The following is a 22,713-nucleotide window of genomic DNA, read 5'->3' as shown; positions in this document are numbered from 1 at the left end:
CTACAACAGTTTGTGTCCTCCCAGACAAATAATTACTGAACCAGTTTATTGAGGAGTTATAAAAACCCGAATGAAACCAGTTTATTTAATAAAATATTATGGTCCACAGTGTCAAAGGCTTTCGATAGATCAATAAAGAGTGCTGCACAGTGCAGACGATTATCAAGGGCATTGATTATGTCATTGACAACCAGTGTTGCAGCTGTTGTGGTAGTATGACCAGGCCTAAATCCGGATTGTTGAGGCTGAAGAATTGTTTACCTCCAGGAAATGCCGTAATTGCGAGTTAACAAGATATTCAAGAACCTTAGCCAAATGACAGAGCTTTGAGATTGGACGGTAGTTATTGAGTACACCTGGGTCACCACCTTTAAACAGGGGTAGAACTTGTGCAGCCTTCTATACAGCAGGAATTATGCCAGAAGCAAATGTTAAATTAAAAAGATGGGAGAGGCAATCAAGGTAGCACTAAGCCGTAAAAGATAAGGATCCAGATTGTCCTCGCCTTTAGATTTTATACCTAGACTTGTGAGTGCATTAAAAACATCCACATGGCTAACTGGTGTAATTGAAAATGTTATGTTGGGAGGGCAAAGTTTGAGGGAGCTCTCAGGGAGAATTTTTGGAGTAGGTAAGATTCTCCACACCATCATACATTTTATCAAAGAGGTTGCCAGAGTTTATGAAGTGACAGTTAAAGCAGAAGTAAGCGATCCGGTCGTTTTGGCTAACTTCCTGTCAGCCGATGGAGTTAGCAGTCCCCGCCCTCGTCCCTACGTCACCACATTCAAGCGCATCCCTTGGCTGCACACACAGAGAGGACCGCCCCTTTATGCCGTTCTCTCTCCTCATTGGATAAAGGTTGTAGGATACAAGGAAAGTTTTCTCCTCGGCTTACAGCAGAGCAGAGTGACTGACAGACCCGTGTTTCGGACCAAACACTCTATATAAGTGATTGCTGTCGGAAGATATAACTATTTAAGACTTATATTAACACAAACATTCCGCTTACTTCTGCTTTAAATGCATCACAAATTTCTGTTTTGTTTAAAATGAAGCCATCCTCACCATTGATCTGTGATGGGAGAGAGGAGGAAGACTTGTTTGTTAGTGACCCCATGACTTTCCAAAAGTTACCAGAGTTTCCATAGTTGCTCCCAAGAGCAGACAAATAATAATCAGATTTGGCTTTTCTCCGGAGCTGTCTGAAATACAGCCAGTCGTTAGGAGAATCAGTGAACCTTCCTTTAGCCCAGGCCAAATCTCTGGTGTGGATGGCTTCAGCGAGCTCATTTGAAAACCAAGGATTAAAACAATCCTTTACTCTGAATCTTTTATAAGGTGCATGTTTGTCAGTAACAAAATTAAAAAATATGTAAAAACTCAGCCAAGGCTAGCTCGGGGTCAGGTATTATAGGGAGAATTTGTCTATGATTTATGGCCTATGATTTATTGGCTCTTATCAGTGCAGGCTGGTATTGGTGTAAACAGCCAAATCTGCCCCATTTCCTGCTCTAACACCTCAGAGCACTAACACCGTAGACCCATCACTGCAATCAGAGATGAAAGAGTGAGCGCAGGTTCAGAATAAGTTATTTAAGTTGTTAAAACACAAAATCACTGAGTAAACATCTCATATTGAGGTTTCAACATTTTTCAGGTGCTCCAACCTGTGAGGAGGGATGGATTTGTTGCAGTTAGCAAGGTTGTTTCCTACCCTGACTCTTAATCGTCTTTTCGTCACTTTGGTGGGAAAGGGAACTTAACAACCCCACTGAAGCACTGCTGTCTCATTCTTTGACATATGCATCACATTGACGTATCCTCCAGCTGGTTTCACAGTGTTGTTGTGCAATCTTGGTTTGACACCAGTTGAACATAAATATACTCATCTAAAAAAGGAGAGAGAGATTTACAGGAATGTCTCTTTAGGCTCAGCCTGAATCACAAAGATGTCCACACTATGATTTGCATTTTAGTTTTGCAACTCATGTCTTCATCTTTATTTAGCCTACTGGCGTCTACATTACTCTGGAGTTTTCAGTTCCCTAAAACTGAGATGTCAGGAAACACTGGACCCATTTCAGTTTGAGAAACTCCTGTGTTGGGAGTTTGTCTTTTTTTGTCTCTTTTGTGGTATTTTTTTAACCACCCTGTAGAGCAGACAGTCTGCTTCCTGCAGGGTTTGAATTATTATGGGTGACTAAGACATAGACCTCCCCTATGAGTGGGGAGATTGCATTGTAGATTAGTGCATTATACTGTATCTTAGCTAGTTTTTAACTTTAGCCTTTTACTAAGCTAATAGCATGCTTTTCATTTCCATTTCATTTGAGTGTCTATAAGAGATACACTCTTTGTTTTCACTTAGGAAATAAGCACTTTTACAGATTCTGTCACTGAATAATGTTAAAATCCAATATATCCTCAAGATGTTTTAGCCATGATTAAAGGTAATATAACATTCACATGCTGTATTTGAGTAGGCTACAATCTTGCTGTATTTGCGCATTTCCATTTTATGATGCTTTAAATCTTAAATTCCACAGGGAAATATTTCACTTTCAACATAACCATATTTGATAGCTTTTGCGAAGGAAGTGAGACATGTGCGAACTGTCAACAAGGCAGTTCAGCATTTTACTTTTACTTTAAAATACTGAACTGCGGTGGTGAGAAAACTTCCCTTTGATTGTCTTTTTTATAATGTGCACTCTTGCTTTCTGTTTACACTGGTAAATCATCATGTTTGTTGTCGAGTGTGTGAGAAGATGGTTTCTAATGTGTGATAAAATGGCAGATTAAAACTATGAGGTAGCCAATTGATTGACTGACATTGCAATCACAAAACCCATAAAATGTGACAGTACACAGTACAAATAGTATTTGTTTAATTATCATAAGACAATGCCATAATATGTAGATTGTGCTTGACCATGCTTTGCTTTAAAGTGATAGTTCACCCAAAATTGAAATTTCATTTCTCATTATCTACTCACCCTCATGTCGACTAAGGGCTGGGAGAAGTTTCAGAGTCCTCCCTGGCTTCTCTGAGTTACAGGGGGTCTCGACGTAGCAGTGCATGTCCATATAACGGTTGCAAATGGATACCAACTGTCTTCGTAACAAAAAGACACACCAAAAAACATCCAAATACCTCCATGCTGCTCGTATGTAATGTCCATCCGCTGCAAACAAGCTTGAAATACAGACTTATTTAATTTTTTTCGGGACAATTTCGCATTTCGGGGCTTCAATACAAGACGGACATTACATACGAGCAGAATGGAGGTATTTGGATGTTTTTTGGTGTGTCTTTTTGTTACGAAGACAGTTGGTATCCATTTGCAGACATGCTATGCCGAGACCCCCTGTAACTCAGAGAAGCCACGGATAACTCTGAAACTTCTCCCAGCCCTTAGTCGACATGAGGGTGAGTAGCCTAGATAATGAGTGAAATTTTAATTTTGGGTGAACTATCCCTTTAAAGCAGAAGTAAGCGATCCAGTCGTTTTGGCTAACTTCTTGTCAGCCAATGGAGTTAGCAGTCCCCGCCCTCGTCACCACATTCACGCGCATCCCTTGGCTGCACACACAGAGAGGACCGCCCCTTTATGCCGTTCTCTCTCCTCATTGGATAAAGGTTGTAGGATACAAGGAAAGTTTTCTCCTCGGCTTACAGCAGAGCAGAGTGACTGACAGACCCGTGTTTCAGACCAAACACTCTATATCAGTGATTGCCGTCGGAAGATATAACTATTTAAGACTTATATTAACACAAACATTCCGCTTACTTCTGCTTTAATTTTTCCCCCCAACGTTTACTAGTGTTGTGTGTTTCCATAAAGATATTCTACCAATGTGCAGCAACTCCAAAGGTCACAGCCACTTTCTTTCTCTGCACACATGATGCTACATGAGTTCCACCTATTGAAGTGCTATCATGGTCAGTCACATAACGTGTTTGATTTTTGCATGGTAGTCAAACTCGACCAAAACCTCTACACATAGTCATCAGAGATATGATTACATCCGCAGTCAGACCTAAAGGACTGAATCACTCTTCAAACTCAAGACAACTATGCTTGTAATCTAATACCGCCCTCTTTCATCACTGACCCCTCCATCCGTTGCTCCTTCCTCTTTTCTTCTCTCCCTCCCTCTCTATCCCACATTGATGCTCACTGGCTAAGTGGTGGCCACTGTAAACTGACCACCCTTTATTCTGCCCTCACATCCCTCTGTCAGTCTGCGGGGAAGGACAGATGACTGATGGAAGAGCAGAGTGAAAGATAACATCACATAATTGCTCTGTGAGAAATCCCCCCTCTTTCATTCTCATTCACTCTGAAGCTTGAAGACGTTTACGTATACACACAACACATGTGGAAATGTTACTTATCTAAATCCTGACCAGTAGCCTACAATTTCACAGTTCTCTTGATGTGTGTGTTTTTTTTTTAAGGGATCCGTTGTGTTGAGACAATATAGTCTCTTGTTCCTTGTATGATCCATTCCTGACAGTATTTCACAGATATTTTGAGGACATAATACTGCTGAGGAGTCACTGTAAACAACTGACAACATCACTTTCTTATATCACTCTGTCTGTCGGTCTGTTTGCTCCTCCTCTCTTTGCTATACATTATTTTAATAGCTGAATTCACCATACATCTGTTCTCATTGCTTCTCTACTTCTCCAAAACAGAGACATTTAGAGGAGACACAATATCTTTCTTATTTTGTCTCCACACAGAGCAAAGCCTGATAAACAAACTGTGGCTCCACCTCTCTGACAAAAAGTTAAAGTTGAAATTTCAACTACTTCTACTACATCAATCTTCTTTTATCTTATCAATTTTTATCTTTCAATTCATGAAAATACAGCAAGATGACCTGCAAATATTTTTCATAAAAAACAAGGGTGGATTGTGCATTGTGCAACAGTCAACCTTCAGTCAGCTGATGTCCAGACAATCAGGGGAACAAGGATGGATGGATGAAGGAAGTGCTCTTGTCTTTGGGTTTAGTTATTGATGTGTATCACCCTGGAGACTTCAATGAGCACTTTAAATGGTTAATAAGGCTCTGTGTACTAGTGACTCTTAGTCCATTATTTATGAGATGTTGCATACACGGACAACCTGACATTACTATCAGCTCCCTCTGTTTTTATCACTCCAGTAAGGAGAACCATGGAGCCGAGCAGTGTGACTAATCTGTGTATTGTGTAAATAGAACCAGACATCAGATCATCATGCCTAAAATCTGTGTCCCATGACATCATTAATCTGCCTCTCTCTTCTTTTACACTATATGTATGAAAATGTGGGACCTGAAACTTGTTCTGGCATTTAGAAAGACATTGTGATTTTCTCTACTTAAAACACATTTCTTTCATGTAGCATATCCTGATTTTACCGAAGTTGCTGATTGGCTCTGTTTCCCACTGTCATTTACCTGTTTGTTTCTAAACAACGTCAGTTTTATTGTCATTTTAATGTGTAATTTGATCACTTGTGATTTTATTTTCTTGTTTTAGCTGTTTTCCTCATTTTCTCTGCTAGGCATTTTGTATTGTTTGATAAGTAGGCTACTCTACAGAAATAAAGTTTGTTATTATAATTATTAGCCTATTATTATTATTTGTTGTTGTTGTTGTTGTTGTTGTTATTTTTCAAGATGGTTTTATACTGACATACACTGGTTTAATAGCCTCACAAATAAAAATAAAAAGTTTTGGAAACATGGTTAGAGTTAACAGAGATGATTCAGGGTATCGCTGTTAATATTAAATTGTGTGTGTGTGTGTGTGTGTGTGTGTGTGTGTGTGTGTGTGTGTGTGTGTGTGTGTGTGTGTGTGTGTGTGTGTGTGTGGACGGGGGGAAAGGGAGAGAGAGAGAGAGAGAGAGAGAGAGAGAGAGAGAGAGAGAGAGAGAGAGAGATGGTCGGGTTGGTCAGTGATTGTCAGTTAGAGGAAATGAGACGAGGTGGTAAATGCAGCTGACACAGCTTCTTGTCTGTTAATAACAACTGGCCGGGCAGCGTAGTGACCGAGTATATCTGCTTATCTGCTGGTCATGTATAAGCAGGAAGTGGGTGAAACCAGCGGTATCTGTCCTCAGGTGTGTTCAGCCTTCATGACCATATGAGGAACACGGAACCCGCGCACCTGTGAGCTGACGTCACCGGCTGGAAGTACCTGCTGCGACTCGTCCTGCTCAACTCATTCAGCCACCGAAACTTCCTCCGGGACACACGGGACAAAGACAGGACGACGACTTCGACGATTTGTGGAGGATTTAAAAAAAAAAACGTTCATAGAGAGGTGGACCGTGTGAGGATTAACAGACAGATGGGGACCACTCGGTTCGTGGTTGTGGGGATTTTAATCGCCGTTTTTCAGGTGAGATTTCTGGCTGTCGTCGTTGAGACTCGGGAGGCGGCGTCTACCCTGTTCCGTCGTGTTTAACTTTTTTTTAAAGCTCTAATTAATATTTTCCTACCTTGACTTGCTCTTTGCCTATATTTAAATCACATACAAATGTTATTGGAGGCCTTTTCTGTTTGGTGCCACTTCTGCATCGAAGTTATTGCCCCAGTTTTCTCTTTCATTGAAGTTAAACCTGAAGCCAGTACTTTTCTGCACTCTACCTGTCGAGGCTCCATGTTGAGGCCGGAGAGGGGGAGGAAGAGGGGGGGTAATAATGTTTTAAGAGCAATGCATTGTGAACATAACGTTTGAACATCCGTTTTTGAATTATGAATTATTTCCGTGGTAAGTTTTACAACCGTATCATGCCCCAAACACATTTAAAAAGTAAACATCGCCATTTTTAGAGGAGTTTGAGCTGGTGGTGTTGGCGGGCCTCGCCCTTGTTCAGTTGATGTCGTCACCAGCAGGTTAATTTCGATTGAGGCGTTTCGATTTGTTTGGTGGATCTGCTTCGTCTCTGTGTTTATATATTAATTGTATTTGAAAAGACCATTTATAAAATGACGAATTAAAGCCACACAAAGCCACTAAATGAGCGACGGACCAGAAAATGGGTGAACATTTACTTAACGGGAATATGCTAAATAGGCTACCTCCACATAGCTATTATAGCTCATAGCTAATAAATCCACCTGACCATTGTGTGAAACATACAACATCAGTTAGGTGATATGAACAAACAATTGCTTTCCTTGGTGGTCAAATACTAGTTGTATCTTGACCAATATAACCACAACTGTACTGAAACAGCCCAAATCTGCCCAGATGTGGAAATAAATGGGTCAGATTCAGTGCAGGCTTATTTTGGGCTAGAAGGTGGTGTGTCTTTTTTGCTGAATAAGGCAAGAGCAATGGGACAGTTTGTGTTGTCATTATGACAGAAATATGAAATACAATCTCTCTGGATTGTGATTGACTGAAATGCATTTTTTCCTCACCTAGGCCTCAGTTTCGGTTTCTGCTGAGGAGCCAACATGTGCACCTGGATTTGAATCGGACATGTTGATTTTCAAAGTGGCCAGGAAGCATCTGAGGAAGGGCACAAGACTGGGCAGAGGTAAGAACAATCCAGGAAGCACTTCTCTGTCGCTGCCTGTCGCTCACAGACCAGAGTGAAACTGGCTGCTGTTTGTCAGGTATCGGAAGCCAGGAAAGCGGCTAAACCCAAATTACAGCCATAGATACGATTTCTTAGCTGCTGTAAAGTGCAGCTCTGTCTCACATGGTGTCTGCTGTTTTCCCATGATCCCCCTGCAGCTTCATGCCTCAGCTTGCATACTGCATGTAATGCTCTTATCTGCAGGACTAAACAATGTCCCTCAGCCTGTTCTGCAGACCTGGCTCTTCAAGCAGCAGTGTCACATAGAGAGGGAGAGAGGGAACGAATAATGTTTATTTTTGAGTTAGTTTGTGTTATTCTACAGGAAGGTCTTTACATGTCTTTTTTTTTTCTTTCATTGCACTGAAACACTCATCTGTTTCAGTCACTATTTCGGAGTTGAATACACCTTCCGGTGATACTTGGACACGTCATCTAGTGTCATTCAACTAATTGTTGTGTATTTACCATACTTAATGAACCAGGGACCATTTTTTACACTTAAAAGCTTAAAAGGTTGTGCAACAGCTTATACTGGAAAAACTGGAAAAACATTGATGTCCGATGGACTGCAACATCAGTCAAAGTGAACTAGAAGTTGACATGAGTATACCAGTGTACTTTGTGTGACTAAGTGTGTATAGCCTACTTATCTTGAAGCAAGAGGGAAGTTACAGGAAAAGCTTGGAGGGGCTGAGCCTGAGGTGACACAGCCAGTCATTTCTCATCAATACAGAAATACTTGAAACTCATGTTTCACCTAACTTTATTTCACAACGACAAATGAAACACACACTGACACATACTACCATGTTCATTTAAAGGTATTCATGTTGGAAAAAGCTTGACTGTAAAATTTTAACCTAATTAGATTTTTAGCCTAATATGAGCCTGTCCAAAAGCCATGGATCATCCTTGAGTTAAGTGTTTTGTTTGTTTTTTTCAAAAATAAGAAAGGTATATTTACTGTGTCAACCCTCAGTCAGTAATGTTGCCAGGTGACTGTTTTCTTCGCTGTGAATTCAGCACAACTTTATTTACTATGACCGATAAATATTTGTTTACCTGCCGAAATTAAACAGACTCTGTTCCCACCAGCTGCCAGCCTCTTCACCATTTCCCTGAATCATGACTGACCTCTAGTGGCGTGTGTTGTGCACTATGCTGCTATGCTTTAACAGAGCTGTTTTGCTATTTTACTAGACAGAGGGTTATATGTTTTTGATGGAATTGAACTGGAAGTAATTCTGAGTACCAAACTATATTTCATTGTACAGCCCAAGTCGAGTGCAAAGTAAAGAACGATATGCAGGTCTATCTCAGTGAATTAGAACATCATGGAAAAGTTCATTTATTTCAGGCGTTCAATTCAAACAGTAAATCTTGTATATTATATTATATAGATTCATTACATTTTAAATGTAATGATTATGGCTTACATGTAATGACAATCAAAATTCAATATCAAACAATTAGAATATAGTGAAACAGTTCACTATTGTAACCTAATGGTGTCACACTCTAATTAACTCCAGTCCAAACACCTGCAGAGGTTTCCTGAGCCTGGTTCAGTAGCTGCACTGTCATGGAGAAGACTGCTGACCAGGCAGCTGTATTCTAATTTATTGAGATGTGCCTGTATTATATTTGCATTGATTCATGGAAATAATGAAATTGCAGTGTGGGTTGGAATGGATGAGAACAGGTGGAATGTTGTCATCCTGCTAATGAACATTACTGAGTACTCGGTGGAGGTCAGAGTTAAGCAGTGATGATGGTTATCATTTTGCTGCATAATTGTGCTCTAATAGTAATGGTGCAACTAGAGCTGGAAATGTTATCAAAATTGCAATATGGCCCAGTACAATATCCAAAACACAGGAGCTCCAGTGTTTGTGATGAAGGTAAAATGTGTCACTGCTAGATTTTACTTTATAGTTGCAGCTAGACTAGTTCGTAGTGAAATGGCTGCACCCATTGTCTCAACAGACCATAATGGAACATGTTGGTGCTCCAGAGAGAAGGGATTTAGTATGTATCGTTAGTTTGCTGATCAGAATAGACTAGAAGTGTTGCACTGGATGGTTGCAAGCAACACACACAACTTGGGTCACATTAGACAAGGCAAGGCAATTTTATTTGTATAGCCCGTTTTTACAAACAGTTTGTCTCAAAGGGCTTTACATGGCATCGTAACAACATCCTCGACTGAGGAAAAACTCCATAGAAAACCCTTTTAACAGGGAAAAATCGGAGAAACCTCAGGGTGAGCAACAGAGGAGGGATCCCTCACCCAGGACGGACAGACGTGCAATAGATGTTGTTACATACAAGAAAACAGTTTATAGTTTATGTCGCAGAATGTGCGAAATATGGAAATGTTAGCAGGAGTTGATGAAGGCAGTCTCTGGTGAGGGGGGGGCAGGGTGAGCTGGCCAGCTCGATGGGAGGACTGGGTGGCAGACTGGTCCATGGGAAGGGAGGGGAGGCCGGTCTAACAGCAGGGGAAAGGGTGGGAGGGGGGACGATGCAGGCGGCGGCTGGTGCACATTAGAATTAAAGAGGAACTATGAGGCTTCTCCTTATTTGCTGACACACACATGTATAATACAACAGTGTCAGATGTCCATGTTAAACATGACCAAGGCTTCTAGTCATGAGGTAAACGTATGTAGAAGACATGGGTCGGTCTACTGTGTACACTGTTCTGATAAATGTCTCTTCTGTTTAATTCCAGTGGGCTTCACTGACTGCACAGACCGCACAAGATTCCTATTCAGAAGTGACGACAGACGTTTTTCATTACAAACAGATGGCATATTGTCGGTGAGTACCGCTTGAGAGCCCTGAATCCAAAATTGTAAATTCTGACGCTTGCCCCCTAAAATCCTCACACTTTATTTTACACATGGAGTCACAATAATGGATGTTTTGGGGTCATACAAATAAGAAAGTATGTTAAAGTATGGCTCATTCTTCAGGAGACACACCAGTTTGAAATACAATGTCGTGGGTTTCCACTAAGGCTGGGTCAAAAGCAGAAACTGTTCAAATGTAAAGTGCATTTAAATGCAACATGGATAAGAAACCGTCAAAAGAGTGAAGTCAAGTGTTGGAGCATTTCAGCCTTCACTGATGTGTTTTTCCCTGCAGGTAAACAGACCTGTAGCTCTTCATGAAGGCCACCTGGACTTCTTCGTCCACTCCTGGGACTCACAAGGTCGTAAAATGACTGTTCCAGTCACGGTGATGCACCTTGGACACCACCATGGGAACCACCACGGGAACCACCATGGGGACCACAATGGGAACCAACATGAGAATCACCATGGGGACCACAATGGGAATCACCACCAAAATGTTGAGCATCATCACGGAAACCACAAACACCAACCGAATCAGCAGCACTTAACTGAAGTGGACCCCACTAGTAAAACAGAGGTATGATTAGGAACGCTGCTAAAGAGGCATGAATGAAAAATCAGGGCTCAGGCTTCACAAAGTTTGGTCAATTCATTCTGTTAAAGAGTGACTGAGATCAGTGGTCATATTAAATAGGAGGCAGTAGCACCCATTTCCAGTTATGGAAACAACTTTCATGCCTCAATCTTGTACCAAGTCACAGCAAATTAGGCAAAGGCAAAAAATGGCACATAAAGATGAAAAGGCCATGTCTTAGATTTTGATTCATAGTCTGCCATCTCTGCAGACGATGGGAGAATGGCTGAGGATATGAACAGGCATACAGCTTGGACAGTATCCTCATCTTATGATAAAGTATTTGAAGGTTAAATGTTGAAGCCATGATGAAGGTCGTAAGATTGGACCATTTCTTTGCAGTTGCTTTGTTACTGTGAGTGTTTCTAAATATGTGCATGTTTTCCTAGGCTGCAGCAGATCCACAGGTGCCTCTTCTGGTTTTCCCTAAGTCTGGTGATGGTCTGAGGAGGAGGAAGAGAGACTGGGTTATTCCTGCCCTCACTGTTGTTGAGAACGACAGAGGACCCTATCCCCTCAAAGTATCTCAAGTAAGATGAACCACAGGTCCCTTGTGATTGAGAATTTGATTTTGAACAGAGTTGATTTCTTACAGTAATGGCTGCTATAACTGACACCTGCTGTGTTTGTGCAGATTCGCTCTAATGAAGACAAAGTGAAGAAGATTCATTACAGCATCACTGGCCCAGGAGCTGATCAGCCTCCTGTTAACCTTTTCACCATGGACAGAGACACTGGTATTCTGTATGTCACACAGCCACTGGACAGAGAGATGGTGCCCAAGTACATGGTAAGATCCCAACCTCAGTTTTATGCACCTTTTTCCTCCTTTTTAGGATTAGACAGGATTCATAGGAAAACCCACCTGAGAACATTTTGTACTTGGGTTTTCCTTCAAAAGCCTTTTTATACTTAACTTTTAACTACACTTAACTACCAGTAACCAGAAAGTATTCAGACTTTTATTTTTTGCACACTTTATTGTGATATACATTTACTTCATCCAAGTCAACAAGACATAACCACAGTTGAAACATGTCTGTTTATTCCTGCATGTATAGTGTGTATAATTCAAATTTCCTTGTGTGCAGTTTCAAGCTCATGCTGTGGCAGAGGGTTCAGGAAATGCTGAGGAACCTATGGAAATAGTAGTGAATGTCATCGACCAGAATGACAACAAGCCTGTTTTCTCTCAAGATACCTACCTGGGAAATGTTCCTGAGGCCTCAGCACAAGGTACTGTTTCTTCAAAAAATCAGTAAATGTATGTTTTTGTTAAACGTCATGCTTCACATTAAACACCACATGTCTGGACAGAGCTGCTAATGTGTCCTGAGCCTCCAGACAATGGATGTGCCAGTCCTGACTTGAACGAATGTAACTGAGCCTAAACCAATACACCATCCCACCCACATCCACATTTATCACCTACTATAATTTAGTTGGCAGCACTGGTTATGTCAAGCTACACAGCCAATCACTGAGACGTGAATCTCTTGGTGAAAATACTAGAAATATAAGTGAGTGACAAGGTTATCATAGTTTTTATAGGAGTTTTATAAGTGGTGTTTTTTGTTGGGCCTTCTTTGCTAACTCTGGGTTGACTTTAACAAGTACTATTGATATGCTAGAGCATAATCTGGTTCATATTAACCCTGTAAGACCTACTGTAACATGTACTGAAACCTCTCAATTCCCCCTCTCTAGGTTTTGAGGTGATCACGGTTACAGCCACAGACATTGACGCCCCAAATTCTGACAACTCGGATATCCGCTACCGTATAATGAGCCAGACTCCACAGTTGCCAACTGACTTCCTGTTTACCATCAACCCAGTCAGTGGAGGCATCAGAGTCAATGCTGGTGGGCTGGACAGAGAGGTGAGGCTTTAAGACCCTGTCATGTCTTCCCGTGGGAAAAGGTTTTCAGACACCCTATGCATTTGTGAAATATTGAATTAAGAACCACTCTTAGGTCTTCAAGTGCAATTTCTTTTAGTGCAGTCACAGCCAAAATACTAAACAAATCCTAAAAAAGCCATTAAAAACTTCAAATTGATTGGTCCCATAAAAATACATAAGACATTTTGAGTATTGGTTAATTTTGTTACCAGTGATCCACTTATGAAGCTTGTGGTTTTTATTAAAAGACACAATTTGTTGCCGTGCTTGGTGTCTATATAAAGCCAGAACATTTGAAAGTTCTTCAGAGACAAAAATGGCTAAAACAAGGAACCTAACGCAGGAAACACACCTGAAGATACAGATTCTCAGCCAGGAAGGTCCAGCTGCCTCCAGATAGCCAGGAAGTGCAGATGCAGTAGCAGCAGAATGGCAACCAACTTGAAGCTGCCTTACTGCCACCTACTGGACTGGAGTGTGGGACAGTAGAGGACGAAATGGGTCTAATCACATCGCAATGGGCTCCATTATTGGACAAACTGATTAATCCAGGTGTGTCTGGCCATTGTGACTACTCAGACACACCCGGATTAATCAGTTTGTCCAATAATGTAAAACAGGAAACAAAGGAGCAGCATTTAGTTCAGGAAGTAGTGGAGCTGTGCATAGAGCCCATTAATGCGTTAACTAAAAAAGGACAGCATGATGTTCAAGCCTTCCAGCTGATGAGTTAATGTCATTGCATGTTTCGTCCAACAGAAAAACCCAAAGTACACCCTGGTGGTCCAGGCAGCAGACATGGTTGGAGAGGGGTTGACTGGACATTGCAAAGTAATCCTTACCGTAACGGATAGCAACGACAATCCCCCACGTTTCACTCAGACCTCTGTAAGTACAACATACTTGTAATGTGTTATGTAAATGTTAAACCCCTTTTCTGAAAATCAATTGTTCAATCAGCAGGAATTCTGTCTTAAATGCTCTCATTTTTAACTCACCCCTTACATTCTCACAGTACGAGGCGATAGTAGAAGAGAACAAGGTGGACGCTCAGATCATTGTGATGTCAATAACAGATGACGATGACCCACACTCGCCAGCCTGGAACGCCAAGTTCAAGATCGTTGATGGTGATCCTGGTGGACATTTTAACGTGACCACAGGAACTAACAAACAGGAAGGAATCATCACAACTATCAAGGTAGGAAGTAACACAGGAATCATTATACGAGCTACTGTTCATTGTTTAAGCACATGAAGCAAAGCAGCGTGTTCATGTCAGCAGTTCAACAGACGTTGAAATCTTCACTTAAATTTTGGTTTGAATATTCTCTCCAGTCAGAAGTTGAACAAGACAAATATACCATAGAACAGTATAAAACTACTTAAAAATATAAAATGGATGTATATGATAAACTTACATCTTAATTATGACCAGTCAAAAGCTTTGAGTGTTGCAGGAGAACACACACACTAAATGCTTTGATCAATTCTAAATAAATAATGAAATATAGAATTAAAAAATAATAATAAATAAATAAATAAACTTAAGTCCTAAATCTTAACAGTTGAAAGTTTTCAGGTTTTACAGAACAACTTAAGTACAAAATAAATAGAGTAGGTATGTAAAGTCTCATAAATTAAAGCCCCTACAAAGAACTTTTAACTAGATATGCAAAAGTCTCTGGTTTCTGCTGATGTCTCTGTGTGGCCTACAACAGCAAATGAAGCCGTCGGTGGGAAGATAAGCCATTTGTAAATAGTGTAACTCCTTTACCTTCCGAAGGCAGTGGTCGGGTCTGTCCACCAACAAAACGATTTATGGCACTATATATTTACGACAATACGTGCTACAGCCCATGGGAAATGCCGTCTTCATTCTGGTAAAACGCTACCGCTTTTGTCCACAGGGGGTCGCAAAAATCGACACAAAATGAAAGTTCTTTGTAGATGCTTTAAAAGATAACAAATAACAGCCTGATGCAAAAACAATGTAGGTCTTTATAGCCAGTTTCCTCTGAATGGGCAACATTTTTCCACAGCTCACCTGTTTACATTGTATTAGCGCTTGCAGTTGTGAATAATTCAGGCAATGGTCCATTCTCCTCTGAGAAACAAGTAGCAGCTCTGTGATGAGGTCAAACTAGCTTTAATATAAATAAATAAATAAATAATAGTGTACAACAGGTGTTTTCTATCATAGTTGTTTGTTCTTCTGTGACCTAATGTGTGATTTTGGTTGCACATCAGAATAATCTTTGATGAATGAATGAATGAATCAATCAATCAATCAATCAATCAATCAATCAATGTTCTTCTTCCACTCCCTACCCCAGGGTCTTGACTTTGAGAAGAGCATGACGCACACTCTGTTGATCGCAGTGGAGAATGAAGTTCCCTTTGCCACCCCATTGGCCACCTCCACCGCCACAGTGGTGGTGACTGTAAAGGACGTCAATGAAGCTCCCATCTTTGATCCAGTCACGAAGGTTGTGTCCAAAAAGGAGGACCTCCCCATTGACTCTCCTGTGATCCAGTACACTGCTTCAGACCCCGATATTGCACAAAAACAGACAGTCATGTAAGTAACTCTGAAAAGAGCCCTTTGTTAATCCCACAGTGAAACCTAACCCTTTAAACAACAACTACCAAACTTCAGGAAAGGAAATTGAAATATTATAAGTAGTGGTGCAACGTATCACGGTTGATCCGTTCTGATCGCTCTCCACGGATCGGCACACAAGCGGTCCACGGATCAATCAATTTTTAAAAAAGATGTGCGTGTGGTGTGGGTAGTGTTGTCATGATACCAACATTTTGGTACCGGTATCGGTACCAACATGTTTTTCGATACTTTTTGGTACTTTTCCAAATAAAAAACACAAAAAATGTCTTAGAACTATAACATATGCATCAGTAAATAATCAGTAAAACAGTAAACGATCACTGCTGCTGCAGGATTAAAATTGAAATTTCCATCAATATTAATCTGAACTCTTCCTAAATTAAAACATTAGTGGTCTGTTTAAAAATGAATATCAACTTGTTTTCTATTATTTGAGGTCTGAAAACACTGCATCTTTTTTTGTTATTTTGACCAGTTGTAATTTTTGGGAGAAATTGTTATCAGTAGTTTAATAGGATTAAACAAAAACAATCATTTTACTCAAACACACACCTATTGTTTCCCATATGTAGACCAATGTGTGGTGCAGCGCCACAGAATCAGACCAAGCCACCGCCCCAACCGAATAAACGGGCAATTAAAAAAACTCCACTCGTAAATTTACAGCTGCAGCTCTACGTCGCGCACAACAACAAGATATTTTCTACCCCGAATGCTGCGACGCACAACGTTAATTTGCATTAACGTTGTCAGTTTCCACCATCGAATGTTCTCACTTTAAAAAATAATTAGAATTCTGTTCGAATAGCGAAGTTCGTTCTGACAGCCCTAATTCAGACCTTTCCCGTCAGTAGCTGCTGGTATCCAGCACCTGGTTGATGGAGGGGTCCTGTTTTTCAGGATATTAAACAGGAACATGATCCCTCCTGATTAATGACAAACAAGTAAATTGCAAAATGTTTCCTGCTTGAATTTCCATAGAACACATTTGTGTAATATTGAAATGTATACAGTGGAGCTTTATTGTAGCAATCCTGTTTGCTCAGCGTTGACATGATTTCCTCTGACTGTCCAGGTATAAAATAATCAGTGACCCTGCCGGCTGGCTCAACGTGGACAAGGACACAGGTCTGATCAAGGTGAAGAACCCCATGGACAGAGAGTCCCACTTTGTCAAGGAAAACCGATACACAGCTCTCATTGGAGCATACGACAACGGTAAGTGAAACTCACTAACCTGAGATTAAGGTTAACACACTTCAGTAAGCTCATGTGGCACATAAAAAATATGAATGTCAATATGGACACAGATTTCAGTGTTTTGTTTTGTGTGTGTCATCTCAGCCGACGTCCCAGCCACAGGAACTGGAACGCTGATCATTCAGCTTGAGGACGTCAATGACAATGCACCCACCATCGAGGAGCGTGAGATCAGGGTGGGTCTCATCTCACAGTTGTTATGTGGTGTTTAGAAAGGCCAAATCCTTTAATAACTCATTGAGTGCCAACCACGTAATTTCTCGTTTTTCGTTCCCATGCGTTGAGTGCCAAAAACGAGATTTTACGTTTTTTGCTTTTTTTTTTTAATTATGAAAATAGACACTTTAATACACATTGGGTCTCATTCATGAAACGTGAGTAAATCTGTGTGTAGATTTGCACATAAAAGCTCACTCTACTAAAACTCTACTCCGGATTCATGAACGGTGCGGGAAACTCAGATTTGATCGTAAACACGTGTGTAACTTCATGAATGCCAACCCATCGTAAATTAACAACACGCCCCCGGTGATCAGCAATTAGCATAGATCTCCATACATGAATAGCCATATAAGGAGATCCTGACCACCATATTAGGAGGTAGGTGCAACCTGTTCACCTGCGGCCATGACGCAAACAAGGAAAGAGGGAGAGAGAGAAAAAAAAGAGAGATCACGGATCAAAGTCATTTTGGGTGAAGTGGAGTCCAGAAAAAATATTTAATTCTCTTCTGTTAGTAGTGGTGTGACTGGGACAGGTCAAAGGCGTGGAGGGAAGAAACAGATTTAGTGAATTAAGTAGGCCTATCCTTGGTTGTTTAAAGAACTGTTTAAGAAATAAAGCCAGAATAGTTCGATATGAAACATGAAAAAAAATAAAATAAAAATACACACAACTACAGAGCTACAGCAGCGACGGGAGGAGGAGGCTCTTCACAGCCTCAGCTGTAGAGGAGCATGGTTGTATCAACACATGAAGTTATATAGGCAGGTTATATTCTTACAGAAGCACCAGCCGTCTGTCACAGCTCCATCCAAACCGGTGCCGACTGCGCTGCTGCGCAGGGTGAAGTGTGCGCCCACCAAGCGCGTACTGTAGCAACACAAACATTTTTTTTCCAGTTTTATATCAGATTATTATCATCATAAGATGGAGCCTTGACGTGTTTGTGCGTGTCCGATCCCTAAAACGTCTCTCTCTCCAAATATTTCTAATTGTCATGTTTAAATTACGTGTTTCAAAGACGTCGGCGTATTTTGAACATGAGATTGAGTAATACGGATTAAAATTGTAATTTTCAACAGTGACAAGCAGTATTTATTTGCATTCCTACATTTACACAAGCGCTACACACAGTCCGGAGCAGGTGTAGATTTCGTGAGTAGCTACGAAAAAATCAGCACTACTAAAAGATTGATGAATGCGGAAATCCATGTAAATTTGCGCTGCTCAGGGTTTACACACAAATCCGTGCTGCTCACGTTTCATGAATGAGACCCATTGTGTGTAAATTTGGGGACTCTACGACGAGCAGAACTGAAATAGATGACGATCAAAGTCTCATGACAGCTCATGATCTGGAAGTTATCATAACTCGGCTTCTGCAAACGGAGTTCTGCATGTGGATGCAGCAGCTGCTCTGCTCTCACCCGCGAGGCTCCAGCAGCTCGGAGCAGAAACAGGAAGCTCTCAGCCGACGGTCCCGCCCGGTCTTCATCTGGAGCAACACCGTGTCCTCCCCAAAGTCCTCCCGCAGTAAAATGTGATGGTCTCTGGGTCAAAGCAGACCGGCACCGACCCGTACCACAGAAGGACCGCGACCACCGGTGGGACCGGTGTTCCGGAGCCGCTGTGGCCGAGAGACCATCACGTTCCGCGGCGAGAGGCTGTGACACGGCACGGTGCGTCTGTGTTATTGTTGTTTAGTGGCCCCCACTGGTGGTTTTGTGAATAGAACAACAATTGTTGTATATATTTATCTTACACGAGCCCTTTGATCCAGAAATGCGAGTGTCAGAAGAGCGACAGGCACAAACAGAGCACCTTTCATAAAAGACCTTTCACCTTTCAATTGAGCTACAGTATGTGTTGGTGGCAATAATATAGAATACACTATGGCTCTACATAAATCATCAAAAATGGTCTAAATTGCTGGTACACTTGACTAAAACTTTGGAAAGGAGCGCGGCACTCAATGAGATAAGATGCTGACCTCAGGGTCAAAGTGAGGAGCAGCAGGTTGACTCTGACTGTGTTTTCTCAGGTGTGTAGCAAGGAGCCGGCTCCTCAGCTGCTGACAGTGCTGGATAAAGATGGACCAGGCTTCGCTGCACCGTACACAGTCAGTATAGAAGACGGCCCAACAAAGACCAACTGGACCGCCAGGATGAATGACACCAGTACGTACAGTCATGTCCAGTCATCCAAAATCCAAATTTGTTCATGCAGACATCCAGAGATGTTAATCTGTTTTTCTTTGTTGCAGAAACGGGCATCATTCTCAATTTAGCCACCGAGCTGGAAGTGGGAGACTACAAGGTGCAGCTGATCGTTGCAGACAACCAGGGACTGAAGATGACCAGCACCGTCCAGGCCAAAGTGTGCATCTGCACTGGGAAAGACTTCAATTGTGTAGGGGGGAGAGGTGGTCCTGTTGCTGCTGGCATGCCCTTAATCCTGGGAATCCTAGGAGGCATCCTGCTGTTGCTCAGTGAGTCTGCTGTTTGATTTTAGCTGGAGGTTGAACCCCCCCCAGATCTGTTGTCAGTTCAGTGATAACCAAGCTCTGCTCTCTTCCAGTGCTGGGATTGCTGCTGCTGCTGTTTGCCAGACGGAGAAGAGTGGAGAAGAAGGAACCTCTGCTGCAGGACGATGACATCAGAGACAACATCTACTATTATGACGAGGAGGGAGGTGGTGAGGATGATCAGGTAGCTGAACACACAGTTTCTCTTGTCCACGACAGCCAGAGCCAGAAGAGTTTTTGTGCTGTCAATCTGTCCCATTCTCAGATTCAGATTATTTTTTGGTGGTCAAAGGTCACAGTGAGCTCACTGAGTGAGGGAACTTCTTCAAATTTGGTCATTGGGTCTCAGTTTAGCAATTACATACACTACTCACAAAAAGTTAGGGATAAAATAAAGTTTTAGTCAAGTGTACCAGCAATTTAGACCATTTTTGATGATTTATGTAGAGTTTGGCTTTTGGATTACATTTCAGAATGCACCTCAAATGCACTATAACCTTTACAGGTGAACTTAATTTAACCTTCTCTAAACTTTTGAATGCACATATCCAATTGTTCAATGTTTCAGTACTTATTGAATAACATGCTGTTATTACGGTAACCACAAAAATCACAAGCACCGTCTGATTAAGTGGTTCAATTGTCATTGAACCACTAAATGTTCTGGTTCAATGACAATTTGTATACAGTCCTCTTCTCTCTCCCTCTTCTCTCCACCATGTTCAAATGTTGACATCATGAGACCAAGACAACACCACTGTTGTTAGCTTTTGTTTGAGATAAAGAAATTACCATTGCATTCTTCTACTTGTATATCAATGTAGCATGAACTTTTTATAGGGATATTCTTGTCAAATATCCCTAACTTTTTGTGAGTAGTGTATGACAAACTATCATAGCAGTGATTATATATGTATATGGGAGGTGCAGCATCTCATGTGTGACCATGTGTTTCCTGTCAGGACTATGACCTGAGCGTTCTCCACCGTGGTCTGGACAACCGGCCTGAGGTCTTCAGGAATGACGTGGTGCCCAACTTCATGCCGGCTCCTCAGTACCGGCCTCGCCCTGCCAACCCAGAGGATATCGGCAACTTCATTGATGATGTAAGTCAGAAAATTCAGAAGCCACTGTTTACATCATCTCCTTGACAACCACTTGCTCCACTCACAGACATATCCCAGTGATCTAGACTGTTTCACAGACAGTCTGTCATAATGCTCACTCATACTCATCGTACAATCTCCTGCTCCTCCCTCAGAACCTGAAGGCAGCCGACAACGACCCGACGGCGCCCCCCTACGACTCCCTGCTGGTGTTTGACTACGAGGGCGGCGGCTCGGACGCGGGCAGCCTCTCCTCTCTGAACTCGTCGAGCAGCGGAGACCAGGACTACGACTGCCTCAACGAGTGGGGGCCCCGCTTCAAGAAACTGGCCGACATGTACGGAGGAGGAGAGGACGACATGCTGTAAACGTACCAAAGAATAATCGGTGTGAAGGTGGATGCACGTGTGGCTGTGTGAATGCTAAGTAATGTAAGCATGAACTGATAAATGAAACATCCCAGGGAAGCTGATCTCAGACCATCGGTTAGACCTCAGATGTGTTTATCTTTGCGGTTCAGTTTGTGGCAGTTAGAAGCCACCGCTCAAAGCCAGAGGATGTTTTTTTTTTATTTACTTTTGTACAGAAGTTTCTGTTGTGAATGCCGAGGCTCTTTGTGTCAGTCTCTTGGATCCCTGTCTGACTTGAGGATAAAGACTAAAAATGCTTTGTGTTTGTTCGTGGAGCCTCGTCTTCAGTCTCCATGCTGATGTCTGGATTGTGATATTTTAGCCTGCGTTTCGGTTTACTGGGGGACACAGGACACAGACATATATGCTTACAGTTGCACTGGTACAGTAACATTTGTGTAATTTCAGTTAAGTGTGCTACTTGTTCTGTGTAGTTTACACTACTGCTATAGTTTATTGTTGTTTTGTACCTATGTTTGAAAATGAGCAATCAAGATGAAATTCAGGTAGCCAGCTTGTGGTCAACGAGTTATCAATAAATGCTTTTTAAAAATGATTGGTAGGCATCTGTTCAGTTGATATCTTTATTACTTTACAATGTCAAATACTTTATGCATTTAACGTTTCAGTTTCTACATGACACTGTTGATTTTAAACTTTGATAAAACTATTTTAATACAATGATGAATCTGAATGGTCTTTTATTTCACCAGAAATCTTTCACTCCCAAGTACATCAGACATCCAGACTCAAACAACAGTAGCACAGGAGAGAGGAGGCCTATAGTAATCCTGATGTGCAATTATTGAGGCTCCAGAAGGTGACTGCAGAGAAGGTTGTTTCAACAGTTGTTCTGTTAAAATAAATTAATAATAAAAAAGAAATCCAACAATAAGTATCCCACAAACCCTGTAGAGACAGAACACCAGGCTCTCAAAAAGGTTTGACTCCAGTTTCCCTGTCCACATGATGCAACATACAACAACAAATGGACGACAGCTTGATGTCACCTTCATGTGGAAGTCACTTGGTTGCTTTGTCCTGATGAAAACACAACAGGATCATGTTCATCCAAAGTGATGTGAAGAACCTGTCATCAGTCCTCTGATGCATCTAACTTGACTCCAGGGCTTTTTGTTTTGTCCACCTGTTGTCACCTCTCCAGGCCAGAACCATCTGTTACCGTCTTTTCATGTCAGAATCACCTGTGTTTGCATCTGATGGTCGACTCTACACAGACACACACTGCTGCTCTTTTCACTTACTTTCAGTTTTAACATGAATATCTTGAATTAACTTAACAAGAATGAATCTTTACATTTTATTAGGTTTCCCTTTACTTGACAGCTAGAGATACAAATTCTACTGACTTGTTTTATTTGTTTACTTTGCTTTTCTCCTGAATGAATGCTCATGACAGAAAACATATGGGAGACACCAATGTCACATAGCACTGCCACTGACATAGTTTCAGTGTCTGGTCCGAATCGGAATACAATTCTGCTGAGACGAAGACTCTTTTGTGAAGGTTTTATTGAATCTAGTTTAACCTCTTGTATTATTGCCTGGTT

At 41.5% G+C, this 22,713-nt stretch overlaps 1 protein-coding gene across 1 annotated transcript; it reads left to right on the top strand.

Moving 5' to 3' along the window:
• Nucleotides 1-5,967: 5,967 nt before the first annotated feature.
• cdh31 (cadherin 31) lies at nucleotides 5,968-22,566 on the top strand. Its single transcript, XM_083987960.1, has 19 exons — nucleotides 5,968-6,406; nucleotides 7,439-7,553; nucleotides 10,333-10,421; nucleotides 10,749-11,036; nucleotides 11,483-11,623; nucleotides 11,728-11,883; nucleotides 12,185-12,329; nucleotides 12,801-12,973; nucleotides 13,754-13,882; nucleotides 14,010-14,195; nucleotides 15,331-15,575; nucleotides 16,696-16,838; nucleotides 16,965-17,056; nucleotides 19,144-19,279; nucleotides 19,366-19,590; nucleotides 19,680-19,810; nucleotides 20,589-20,732; nucleotides 20,888-21,901; nucleotides 21,973-22,566. Exons 1-18 carry the CDS (start codon nucleotides 6,356-6,358, stop codon nucleotides 21,098-21,100), a joined length of 2,802 nt encoding a protein of 933 aa, XP_083844086.1. The 5' UTR covers nucleotides 5,968-6,355; the 3' UTR covers nucleotides 21,101-21,901; nucleotides 21,973-22,566.
• The last annotated feature ends 147 nt before the right edge of the window (nucleotides 22,567-22,713 follow it).

Source organism: Trachurus trachurus, assembly GCF_905171665.1.
Source record: "Trachurus trachurus genome assembly, chromosome: 15".
Taxonomy (NCBI): Eukaryota; Metazoa; Chordata; class Actinopteri; order Carangiformes; family Carangidae; genus Trachurus; species Trachurus trachurus.
The sequence above is the reverse complement of the archived record's forward strand: the minus strand, read 5'-3'. Positions and strand labels throughout refer to the sequence as shown.